This window comes from Trachemys scripta, chromosome 8 (genome assembly GCF_013100865.1).
Source record: "Trachemys scripta elegans isolate TJP31775 chromosome 8, CAS_Tse_1.0, whole genome shotgun sequence".
NCBI lineage: Eukaryota > Metazoa > Chordata > Testudines > Emydidae > Trachemys > Trachemys scripta.
The window spans coordinates 71,442,797-71,455,518 of record NC_048305.1 but is presented as its reverse complement, the minus strand read 5'-3'; the positions used below and the strand labels follow the sequence as shown (position 1 = coordinate 71,455,518).

Sequence of the window (12,722 nt, the reverse complement as noted above, 5' to 3'; positions counted from 1 at the left end):
GTATATGTGGACTGGAGAGGAGTTAACTGTAGAGCGCTCTAAAACTGTTGCAAGCTAACTTCTCCATGTTGGCCCTGCTGGCGCACTCTAGATCAGTGGTTCTCAACCTATTTACCAGTGTGGGCCACTTTGCAGCTCTCTGTGTGTTGTGGGCTGCATCCACATACCATATATGTATGTATATAGCGTGTAGATATATATATCGCCCAGAGGATGTCACCTGGGCCGCAGCTGTGTGCTGATTGGGCCACAAGCGGCCCAAGGACCATGGGTTGAGAACCACTGCTCTAAAGGGTATCTAGAGCACGTTAACATAGTCCTGATTGAAAGGAGACTACATCAATGAGAACTAGGCATGTTTTAGTCCCCCAGCAGGGTTTAACATGGGTCAGTAAGATATGAACAGTTTAGTGACACTCTATAGTCACTGCAGCTTGTGGCTTGGGAAGTGAATCCAGTACCCTAAACCTCACTGAAAATCAGTGTTGGCTTCACCTTTGGTTAGACCTTAACTACACACGTGTCAGAAGAGTGGTGGTGGAGAACACCTTGCTACTAAATATGAATTACAAACACTGCAAATCTGTAGCAGGCTGCTATAGATTTGCTGTGTTTGCAATTCGTATTTAGTCACATCCGTGTGCTCTCTCTCGTTTTCTCTCTCTCTCTCATACATTCTGTATGTGTGGACTTGCATACTTCGAAGAGTAATATCTGTTTTCAGTGTATTCACGACCAAGGGTAGAATTTTCAGTCATCTGAGTGACTTAGGACCCTGACTCACATTTTCAAGAATTATTTAGACACTTAAGAGCCCAAATCCCATTGACTTTCAATGAGTTTTAAGCTCTTAAAGTAACCTGAGTCTCTTTTGAAAATGGGAGTTAGTTTCCTAAGTCACTCAAGTGCTTCTGAAAATTTTATCCCAGGTCCAAACCTCATTGCAGTCAATGAGACTTTCCATTGACTTCAGTGGACATTGGCTCAGGCCCTAAATGTATAAGTACCTTCTTCACTTTCATTTTGAAAGGTAAATCTTTCCATAGTGTAGGATGGCAAGATAAAGGGAGGTAAGTTGGAGAACTTACTATCCTCTGGTGCTTCTCTCCTTCAGACAGAACCATGTATATTTATCTGTTTGAAACATCATTTCTACAATGAAAATAAATTGTTGGGATTTTTTTTTCCCAGCAGGATGGATCGGCTTCCTCCGGTGTCAGTACGGGTTGTGGAGAGGTAAGTCCCTTTCCTCCTCTATATGTGAAGATTTGTCTCAATTTGCTACTTAGTATTAAAACATTTTTTATAAATTGGATTGTGCCCATTAACTGATGTAGGAGCTTTTTGTTTCCATTGTTGTGCCTGAAATTATACAGTGCAGAGAACCAGAGAGACTGACCTTGGCTACTTTACTGAATAAGAATGGCCTCAGTTAGACACTAGTATATAAATAATAGGTACAGTTAATGACCCATCCATTTTGAGAATAATCATTAACCATATAGTTCATAAGTACCTGAATTTGGATTCTCTACTCCTCCTAAATCTCAAACAAGCACAGCCATGTGTGAATATTTCTCAACTAAATGTTGCTTCATTTAACACAACTACAATCGGAGATACTCTCTCAGGCGGACTCCTCAAGAATGAGAGTTGACTTAGTAGTTTCCTGGTCAAAGACAACCCTTCATTGGAATTTAATTTCCCCATGTGCACACTTGAAATGAGCTCAGGTTCAGTAACTCTGTACTGAATAGTGAGAACCTGGCTATGTGAGGAGAAAAAGTCAAATATGAGGTCAAAGTAGTGATAGCAAAACTAGGTAAAAGAATATAGTGGAGTTAATAATGAAAAAGACAGACTGAGACTAGAAGCTTCAGGAGGAAAGATAAGTTGTTTGCAAGGAAATGAATGATTTGGGTGTCTTTTTACACAGGGTACTTCATACGACAGCAATCCCTGCCACCAGGTGAGTAACTTTTCTCCATTGTTTTTAAGGTTTGCCTTAAACTGGTTCTTAGTAATGGAATGTGTTGTCATAAATCTAATTTCTTGTTCTCAAACGGTGGAACAATGCTGCAAACAATTTCTCTGAAAAGTATGTACAAACTTCATTAGATTTAATTTAAAAAAAAAAGCGCTCACACCCCTACATAACTTTAGAGAATTTGACTTGTCACTAAAGTGCCTAAATGATTTAGGGCAAAATTTGAAGAACACCTAACTTACTTGGCAGTTTCTTTTTAATTTAATTAAATTGTAGATCCAGATCATCCCCCCCCCACCTGTAGGAGGAGGTGTGGGGAATCCTTTCACCGTGATCCCCCCCTTCCCAACACCGTTACCCCTTTGAGGCAGTGAGTTTGGCCCCTTCTGCTGGACCCAAACCCAAACTTAGCTGTGTCTCTGGCCCCTGGTTCCCTGACATTGTGACTACACTAAAGCCATACTCAACAGTATTTTTATATTTTGAAACTCGTGTTAAGCACAAGAAGAGAGGGACCCTCACTGTGCTGGGTGCTGGTGAAGAAGCAGCTCCTCAGCACCAGAGAACTGAAAGACAAGTGACCAGAGAATAGAACATTAGCAGAGACAGAGAATTCCAGGGCCCCATATTGGGAGTGGGTTGTGTCCCCTAGCGGGGGGAGCACTAGCTCACAATTCCCCTTGTGGCTCATGTCTGTGGTCAGCATTAGGGGAACCCAAACTCTCTCGCTCCACCAGATTCTTACCTGGGGCCCTGGAACTGTCAGTTCAGGCAAAAGTATCACCATCCCTGTTCCCTGGATCACTTCCTACAACATTCAATCTCTTTGGAGGCCCAATGTGGGCCCAGCTGTCAATTCACAACATGCCCTCAACTGAGAGGGGTCCAGGAACTCAACTCCTTCTTCCATGGGCAGGCGTTCTGCTTTCTCTCTGGAGCTGGCCTGCAGCTCCCTATTGAGGTTTGTTCCAGGCAGCATGGGACTTCTGCTGTCCCCCGGCAGGAACTACTTGTGCAGGTCTACTCCCTTGCACTCACCACCCCGACTGACCTGTGCTGCACCCTTTTAAGCTCCACTTACCGCATGGAAATTTATTCCAACGTGCCTCTTGGTACTGGAACACTTCACTGTAATTTGCATTTTATCCATTAGCTGTTGAGTGGGAATTTTTGTTGAAGGATGAAGTTATATAGAAAATTAGAAGTTGAATTATATTATTTGCTACTAGAGAGACAAGGTGGATGATGTAATATCTTTTACTGGATCAATTTCTGTTGGTGGAAGAAACTTGAGCTTCACGGAGCTCTTCTTTAGAGAAGGTAAACAATGTCACAGCGAAATACAAGGTGGAACAGATTGTTAAGCATAAGATGAAGTGGGCAGTTAACACCTCTGCAGTCTTAGAACAAAGGAGAGTTAGGTTACAAATTGTTGTAATGAGCTATAAAATCAGTGTCTCTGCCAGTAACCAAACTATAACATAAGAACATAAAATCCTGGGCTCAATGAAATCAGTGGCAAAACTTCCATTGACCTCAATGGGGCCAGGATTTCACCCATTTTTTGTTATACATTTTGTATTTCCCTGTAGTTAGAAAAGTCATCTTGCTGTCTGACCCAGGTATGAGCCATTATCTCCTTGAAATGCCAAAACTGACTATTACTATTGTAGATCAGAGTTCCTCCTCATGGATGAATGTTGACCATCTTGGAACCTTCTCTTCAGACAATTCATTAAAATTAGCCTCCTTGAAGCTTCCAAGTTCCCATGTGACAAACTTATGGCCATTCACTATATTAATGCAATAGAAGGACATGGAGTGCTCCATTTTTAATGCCATCCACTTAAACTGAATTTTTACTGAAAAATGATACTTTCTGTGGAGACTGTTGAAAATTGGGCATCTGAGTGCAGTGTGGAGCATTTATAAAGGGATGTTTGTTGCTCCCCAGTATTTACCTTTTTACTATTTTCAGTTTACATTTAAGTCACATAATCATCAAGTCTGCAGTATTCACCATTTCCCTAATCCATCCTTCCCCTAAATAAATATCAATAGGGTTCTTTTCCTTAATAAAATCATAGTGAACCAATCCCTTTTACTAAGAAATAATTTATTTTTGGTTTACTTTGAAGACTGGATCATTGTCCTCACAGAACTATGGCAGTAGACACATAAATAGCTCTTCATTTTGCTTGTTAAGGTCTCATTTTACTCCTTATCACAAACCTTAGACTTTAGGGACTCTTTATACTACCAAAGCTTTCTATTTGTGTGACCTTAATTTCCAAGCTACAGGCCCCAAGATCTAGTCCATTGTATTTAAGCAATCCATTTTATGAGGAAATAACTGATTTCAGGTGTCTTTACAGGGTTCACAAAGTAATTCAGGCAGCAGTAACCGTGATTGTGATCAGGTGAGTACTTTTTTTTCCTCCAGTGTGTCTAAGTTTTTGTCCCAACTTGCCTCTTAGTACCTGAGCACTAATTTATTTGTCATTCTATATATGCTCTCCTAATTTTCAACTTTCATTCAGCTGTGAAAACTACTTGCCAGGGTCACTTCTTTTTCTAGACACTACCACTTTTTTCCTCCGGCACTAGCACAGTGCTGCAGTGTTTTCATTGAAAACACCAAAGGGAATGTCTCTAAATCCCAAATAAAAACTCATGAAAATATTTGAATTAATATTGGAATTTCTAAACTATTATATATGTGACAACACTTGTATTATGTGATCTTTAACATTTATTTAATCATGGTCAAATGAAACCCTCATTAAAAAGCTTTCAGTGAAGCTACACCACTTTATGCCAGTAAAGAATTTTGGCTCAAAATGCACCAGTGTCCATTTTACTGTCATTTTCAATGATACCTCCCTGCAACTCTAGGAAGCCTTTCATTAGCCTAAGATGAGTGAATAACAGGAGACAAAATTGTGCCTGGTCCTCCCTGTTTTGCACATTGTTCAAAGAATGTACAATGCTAACAGATCAGAATGGTAAGATTTCAGATTCATTTGGAATCTATTTTACAGCAATATAAACGACTAGCCAAGATACAAGGCAGTAAAGAACCAGGCCCACGGTACGCAATCTCCTATGCTTTCATTGCACAAGAGGAGGCAAATTTCTGTAACTGTATTCTATTTAAATAAGTTCTTTAACACATAAATAATTGGTGTCTTTCCAGGTTGACTCCTTGTCATAAGGTGCTGGCCCCTTCATGGGAAGCCTGGCCCCAGAATCCTCTCAAAGAGTTAATTTCAATGGGAAGGAGCCTACCTAGGCATATAATTGAATAATAAGAAGCTAAGTTGGATAAAAGGCTATCAGGGCCAAGCTGTAGGGAGATGCTCACAGAGAGACACTACCCTATGGAACAGGAACTCTCTGAGACTGTAGGCTCTAAGCAGTAGGGCTGTGTAGCCCTACAGCCAAGGAGTGAGACTTTATTTCAAGTTTATTTTAATTTAGTAAAATAAAATCCCAGCAAGAGAATTTTGCCTTACACTCTTTGAACTTGTGGAGTTCTTAACATGTCCTGGGGAAAGGGAAACTGAGGCACAGATTGCCTGCAGCACCATACTGGGTCAGGAGTGGGTGCTATGGGGCAGGCCACCCTGTGTCACTTCTCTATGTATGAAGTTAGTGGTCAAGTAAGCTCTTTCTTTCTCCATAGTATCGAAGTTCTTGTGATGAGGTGCTTCCTACTAACTGAATGCTTTAACATCAAAGATCTGGGCCAATAGTGTGGTGTATGGGTTTTTTACTGTTCATTTGATCATTTATATAAAGACTGAAGCTATTTGATCTGTATTGACCCCCTTCAACCAGCTTTTAATGCTGCTGCACAGTTGTTCAAAATATATAATACTTCAATTTTTAGTAATCATATAGTACTCAAACCCATGTACTCTGACTGAATACTTCCCTGAGAACTCACCCTCCATATGCACACAGCACATGTGCACCTCGAGCTCTTGTGTCACCCAGAGTTAGCATTCATTTAAATCTACATATATGCCATTTAAAAAAAAAAATAGTTCTCCTCTGACTGCATTTACCCCATTAGGGCTCTGCTCCTGGGCTTTCACCTAGTGGAAGCCAGGGTAAATCTAGGCAGAATCTGTCCCAGGGAATTTTACCTTTGTGTAGGTGAATGGACCATCTTGTTACTTCTACAAGACAATAACTGTCTTCTGTTTTCTTTCACAGAGTTCATCCAATTGTGCAGGCAACAAGGTTATCGTTGCCCGGGTAAGCACACTTTCTTCATCATATTTAGAGTATTTGCTCTAGTATGCCTCTAAGAAAATGAACACTTGGTTTATATATTTGAAGAGTAATTTTACTGTAAAGAGAGTTAGTTTTAGGAGAAGACCTGATCTTGTAAGGTCTTGCTGTGGGGTTCGGGACACCCTCAGTTTCCATTCATCTTGCAGAATTGGGACATACTGAAATTAGTGGACATTAAACTGGAATAGAATTATTTCATCCAAGCAGTGCTCAGGAACGCTGTACAGTTGTCGCGATCAACAAACATGGGGGGGGTGTGGACCGGGGAATTATGTACAAATAAGCATTTATATTATACTTATGTATTATACCATTTAATTTATAGGCCCAAAGGTCTCTGGATATCAGAACTAATAAAAATATAGCCCAAAATGAGGCATTGTGCCTGAGTGTACATGTCAACATTTTCTTGGGTTACTAGCTCATTTCATTGTCTTTTCACAGGATACATCTCGTGCTCTAAGCAGAAGCAGTTACAATGGACAGGTAAAGCAACTCCTGTCATTTTTTTCCAGAATTTTGTCTGAGTAAAGCTGTTGTAATGCTAGCAGTTTTAAGGATAGACATACGCTAGGGCTATGTCTACACTACCACATATGCTGGCAAAACTTATGTTGTTCAGAGTTGTGAATATTCCACCCCCTAGCTGTCACCTAAATTAGTGTCTAAAGACAGGGGTACAAGGTCACTGGACCATATTCACCTGTTTCCATAAGATGTCTCCTGGCAAGTAGTAGTTTTTCAGGATAAAAGACCCAAGGTGATATATGCCAAGAGAGTAGTATTCAGAGTCTCTTTTATGTGATGAACCCTCAGAACAGAATAAATATTGTTAGTGACCTGAAGAGCTCAGAGGCAGATCCATCCAGTGGAGACAGAGCACTTCCTGCTACAAGTGCATTCTAGATAGAATGTTATGTGTGTATATGCATGGAGAACCCAATATGCACTATTGGCAAACAAGAGTGCAAATCTGGCCTCTAAGCCCGTATAGTACTACATTTTGGGGGAAAACGTCCAGTAAAATTATGGTGATATAATTGTTCTCACACTCCATTTTTGTTTTCTTTTACAGAATGAATCCTCTAGCACAAACAGCAGTAGTGCCAATGTCCAGGTAATAACACATTCTCTACTGAATTTAAAATCTCCTCCCAAAATGCTTCCTAGTAAATGAACGTTCAAGTTTCAGAAATTACCTCCACTTGTGGTGTAGAGTGACCATGGTTACATAGGGATTGAAGTTATTTGATGATGAACTGATTTGGAATGTCACCTTCTGATCAGATCTAAACTCCTACATGAATTATCTCATCTTCCTTAGAATCTCCATCCTTCATACTTCCACAGCTGATAAAAGCCTGTCTAATCATTATATTTACTCCATCGCAGGACATGAGCTGTCTTTCATTTTGGCTACTTTCAACAGAAAAACAAACATTCATTTTTCCTCCTGTTGTGGTGTAAATGGATCAACATCCACTGAATTTAAATTTTCAAAGAATCTTCATGTAAAGACTGCATAGTGTAAATTGCTGGAGTGAAATAGTACAAAAGAGACTCTGCATTTTCTGCTTACCCTACACTTCACTAAGCAGTTAAGCACAGACTGGGGTCTTCTCTCTCTCTTTTTTTTTTTTTTTTTTACCCTGAATGAAGTATGGCACTTAATCAAGTCTCTTCACAAGAAATTGACTCATTTCTGGTTTCTTTAAAGGGTGGAGCATTTATCTCATTGAACAACACTTCCAGTGGCCAGGTAAGACTACTTTAGGTTTCTCACTCTACTTTAGTGTGTTGTTCTAAGATAGGGTTGTGGAATGAAGGGAAACACAATAGTATTTTCACTCTCCTGTTTTTTGTTTTCATTCCATTAAGCAGGAAAGTACAAATAAAGTAAATATTTGTTCCTCAAACTGAACTATAGTTAAAGACACTTTTACACAAAAATAACTGGTTTGTACCTTTTTACAGGGATTACCTTCAGGAGGAAAGCAGTCTGGTGGAGACGTAAGTCCTGTTTTCCCCATAGTATTTACCACTTTCTTCCAGTAAAGTGAAAACATAGATATAGTTTGGATTAGCTCTGTCAGTTCTGATGTGAGAAATATGTTCAAGAATTACTTTACTCTGGATAAAAAATACATTAGAATACTGGATGTTCCTACTCTGTAATGGAGTAGTAGCACAAATGCTGCACATCACAATGGGGAGCCATTACAGTTTTAATCTATTCTGCCACTCAATAAATCAACACATGTGTAGCATAATATAGTTTTCGCTCTCTCTCAAACTAGTCATGCATAATCACCAGAGGTTCTCATTTATGATGCAGGCACACTCCAGGTCTGCATGCTCAGTCTGTAGGCACCATCTTTTCATGTAACTAATAGAGTTGTGGTTAGAACTTTATATTCCTGGTATCAGTCTAAGTGCCTTAAGTACAGAGGCTGCAGCAAACTCATGAGACGATACTCTGAGGCATGGTTGTTTGAATGGCACCTATTTAGTTGTGACATGGGATATTTCATTGAAGACTTCCTTCAATTTCAAACTATAATGACACAATAGTAATCCCATATAAGGAATCACATATGACAGAAAATTTAGAGTCATTCAACAACTTCCTTTTTCATTAACCAGAATGAAATAGCTTGGTCTCCTTGCAAAAAAATAAATAGTGGCTGCTATTTTAAAAATAGTTGGGTTTTTAATCTTACTGTAGCAGACTTTTGTGCTGTATTAAGACCACATAGCTCACAGTAGTTGGCTCATGTAATGGTGGAATTCAAACCAGTGCAGATGACCAGCACAAATAAATTTTAGGTTGCTTTTCCTCACAGACCTATAATCACAGAAGTGTTTTTTTTTTTTTTTTTTAATACATTATACTTTTTTGTCTGCTAGACTGAAGATCCCTCAGTTACGAAATTTCTGTTCTTCGTGTAGGTACTTACAGATTGTGATCAAATCATTGATAAACTAAATAGATATTGAGCTCCTCGAGTCTTTCACTGTAAGGCATATTTTCTAATCTTTTAACCAGTCTCATGCCTCTTCTCTGAACCCTCTCAAAGTTTTTTTTTTTTCAACATCCTTCTTGAATGATGGACACCAGGCCTGTGTGTAATGTAAGGTAGCTGAATGAAAGGAAACAAAATAAATGTTCTTTCATTCCATTTAGCAAGGATTTTTAGATAAAGTAGGTGAGCCTGATTCACTGCTCCATTTTGTCACATTTTATGTCCATGCAACTTTGTCTTTGAGATTACAGCAGTTTCAATCCACTTTCTCAGAGTAGAGAGTCAAACCCTCATACCAGAAATTAAAAAACATTTTACATGTGGGGAAAAATAACTGTTTCCATTTTTTTTTTTTTTTTAAACAGGGCTCACATTCCTCAGACGGTGGCCAAATAGTAAGCACTCTTTCCTTATAGCTTTTACTGTTTTCTTCCAATATGCAGCTTACATTGAAAATATGAATATAACTTTGATTAGGTCTGTTTGTGATATGAGGGCTCTATCAGAGTTCCTTTAGTCCATACAAATATCTGAGAATATTGGACATTATAGTGAAGTATAATAGTCTCATCAAATTTGAATAGAAGTATACAAAATACTGAATTTCCACTGTATTGCTTCGATTCAGCCTGCTACTTAGAAACTGAATGCATGGTTATTATTTAGATTAGGTCTAATAATTGGAATATTTCATTATTCAGAATCCTCTGCCTTTAAAGGACCACCAGTATTTCCTTTTCAGTACCAGGTAACTGAATAGGGCACCCCATTGAAACCCAGCATAAATGAGCACAACTCTACAGGAATCTCTGGCAGGCACCTCCTTAAACCAAGTCTGAATTTGATGCACAAATTCTGAGTTCTGCAGACAAGCCAAAAAGGCTAACTGTCACACACATTCCTCCCATACAGTATTTTTTGTTTACCCCACCACATAAATAACTTTATGTAACATACTAGCTAGCCATTACTTCTACCCAAACCACACAGTAAACATTTATTAATGAGAACAGATAAGTAGTACAGTTCTCTGGAATTTACCATGCTTTGAGAATCACAATGAATAAAATTATTCTTTGCTTCAGATTTATCAAATTGTTCCTCATTGCCTGGCTGTTTCTGAGAATGAATAACATGTCTTTCTGTTCTTTGTAGAGCTCTGCTGGGAAACAGTCCAGCCCTAGCCTTTTGCTGCTATTCAGTGTTTTGAGTGCCTTTGCCACCTCTTCAGTTGTGCCCAAGTGGTTTATATGAACATCTGAATACGTGACTGGAGACCACGAAGTGTATTCTGTAATAACAGACTAATTTTTTGTACAACATTCTAATCAAAGTTGAATATATAATTTGTCGGTTTGTTGTAATGTCATTATGTATCGCTAATATGACACGCTTTTGATTAGTTCTACCTTTTTTAATTTACAGAATATGCTGGTTTATTTTTCAGTATTTTAGGCATCATTTGAAAAGGAGATATTGTGCCCTAACTATATGAATTTTTATTTCTAACTGACATGATGAATACCTGATTTGAATCTGATCTAGTTGTGAATCCAACCACTCAGAAGATATCTGGAACCACATGACTATTAACCCAGGGAAAAATTAACAGCAGATTGTCATGTGTGCAAGCTGAAGGCTCTCACTTGTCATTACGTAAAATAAAGCCAATCCTGTAATTTTTTTATAAAAAAAGCCTCAATGGAACAGAAAATCAGTGTTGGAATATTACTCTTAATATATTATAGTAATTAAACTAGAGTGAAGTGTAAATCTTGCAATGCAGAAATTTCTTATTGCAGTGAAACTTTTGGATATTCCACCTCTTCCATAAAAGGCCACTGAAAGGCAGACATTCTGATACTTAGAATAGATCACCATGTGTCTCGACCAGCGGTTTTCAACCTTTTTTCACCTTTGGAAATCTTAGACATAGTCTGTGGACCACAGGTTGAAAACCACAGATCTAGGTACACTCCACCTAGAGCTTTAGTAGGGAGTGTAGCCCAGAAGAGGCTCTGGAGGGCTAATAACCTTGGAACTGATGAAAACCACCCACTCTGGGAATGTTTGAGAATTACTCCGGCTACTGAAACTGCTAGTATCTCTGTATCAGCTCTCTTTCAGCAAGTATTTTGCCTAAACTACGAGACCTGATTTATTGTCAAATTTAATTTCAAGAATGATATTGAGATCCATAAAATAGTATCGCTGTGCAGCAGACATAGTCCCAGAGAAACATCATCTTTGACTGGTAAGGATTTCAAGGAAACAAAGTTTCACATATAGCATCTTTTAGCAGTGTTTTCCCTTGGAGATCTATTCAGAAGTGTTGCCTTTGAAAGGCTGGATATGTAATCTGGGAAGATGCAGATTACCCCCAGAAAATGCAAATGCTAGTAGTTTTAAAATGTAACCTGTTCATACTCACTTTCAAGCAATAAATTCCTAGCAGCAGGTAAATGGTGTTTAATAAATTACATCTTTATTGTATAGTATTGTCTCTAACAGATGTGTACAACTGTCATTGTTCTACTAGCATGGTATGTTTTAAGATAGGTTAAATGTTAACCAAGTGCACCTAAAACACTTTAAAAAAAAAAAATCAATCCAATACCTATAGAAGTTGTGTGTAGTCCTAAAGCACTTAAAACTACATTCACACTGTAAACCTTCTGGGGTAGGTACATGGATGAAATCCTGTCCCCATTGAAATTGATGGGAATTTTGACATTGACTTCAATAGGGCCAGGATTTCACTCATTGCTGTTTTTTTCCCTATGTTCTATACAGAGCACACTGTCAGCACTCCATAAATTCTTAATATTCTCAAACCAAATCCTGAAGTCATTACTTATTCAAAATGAGTTTTGCTTGAATAAGAACTCCCAGATTTGACCCATCATGCGTATCTTTAAAACAGATTAATATATACAATAAAATAGCTATCTAAAATACAATATGCTGTGTAGTGTTCATTTGCATAACTTTATTGAAGCAGGGCAATATCTATCATTGGGTCCATACAATGTCTTGCCATTCATCACTTATCTGAGGTATAAAAAAAATAGTTTTTAAACTGTTTTTGGTATAATACTGGTGTGCAGTTTTATGTGAGTTTCATAACACACCATAACTAAGTGTGGGGGAGTGAAAATGCAAGGATTGTAGGTGTAAATAATGTGGACCTGAGAATTATGAGTTTGGGTGAAGTGATGTTTGAGAGAAAAATACCACCATTTTCCCTTATTACAAGTTGTGTTTTTTTGTTTTTGTTTTTTAAAGTATTCACTGTATGTCTTTGTCTCTAAATCAATAGGAGGAACAAAGGTAACATGGGATAGTTGGAATGAATCTTTTCAGTGAATTAATAAGAGAAAAAGAGGCTTTATATGTAATATTGTTTTTTC

General features: G+C 38.3%; 1 protein-coding gene across 12 annotated transcripts in view; it reads left to right on the top strand.

The window, feature by feature from the left end:
* The window catches only part of LOC117881863, a 76,844-nt gene extending 64,122 nt beyond the window's left edge, over positions 1-12,722 (top strand). For 11 of the 12 annotated variants that reach the window (XM_034779630.1, XM_034779624.1, XM_034779627.1 and 8 more), the window contains 10 exons: positions 1,192-1,236; positions 1,937-1,969; positions 4,363-4,407; positions 6,209-6,250; positions 6,734-6,775; positions 7,365-7,406; positions 8,007-8,048; positions 8,264-8,299; positions 9,678-9,707; positions 10,468-12,722. In XM_034779630.1, the coding sequence (XP_034635521.1) occupies positions 1,192-1,236; positions 1,937-1,969; positions 4,363-4,407; positions 6,209-6,250; positions 6,734-6,775; positions 7,365-7,406; positions 8,007-8,048; positions 8,264-8,299; positions 9,678-9,707; positions 10,468-10,566 (456 nt within the window). In that variant the 3' untranslated portion in view covers positions 10,567-12,722. The remainder of the gene's footprint in view (positions 1-1,191; positions 1,237-1,936; positions 1,970-4,362; positions 4,408-6,208; positions 6,251-6,733; positions 6,776-7,364; positions 7,407-8,006; positions 8,049-8,263; positions 8,300-9,677; positions 9,708-10,467) is intronic. The other variant, XM_034779631.1, reaches the window with a different exon arrangement.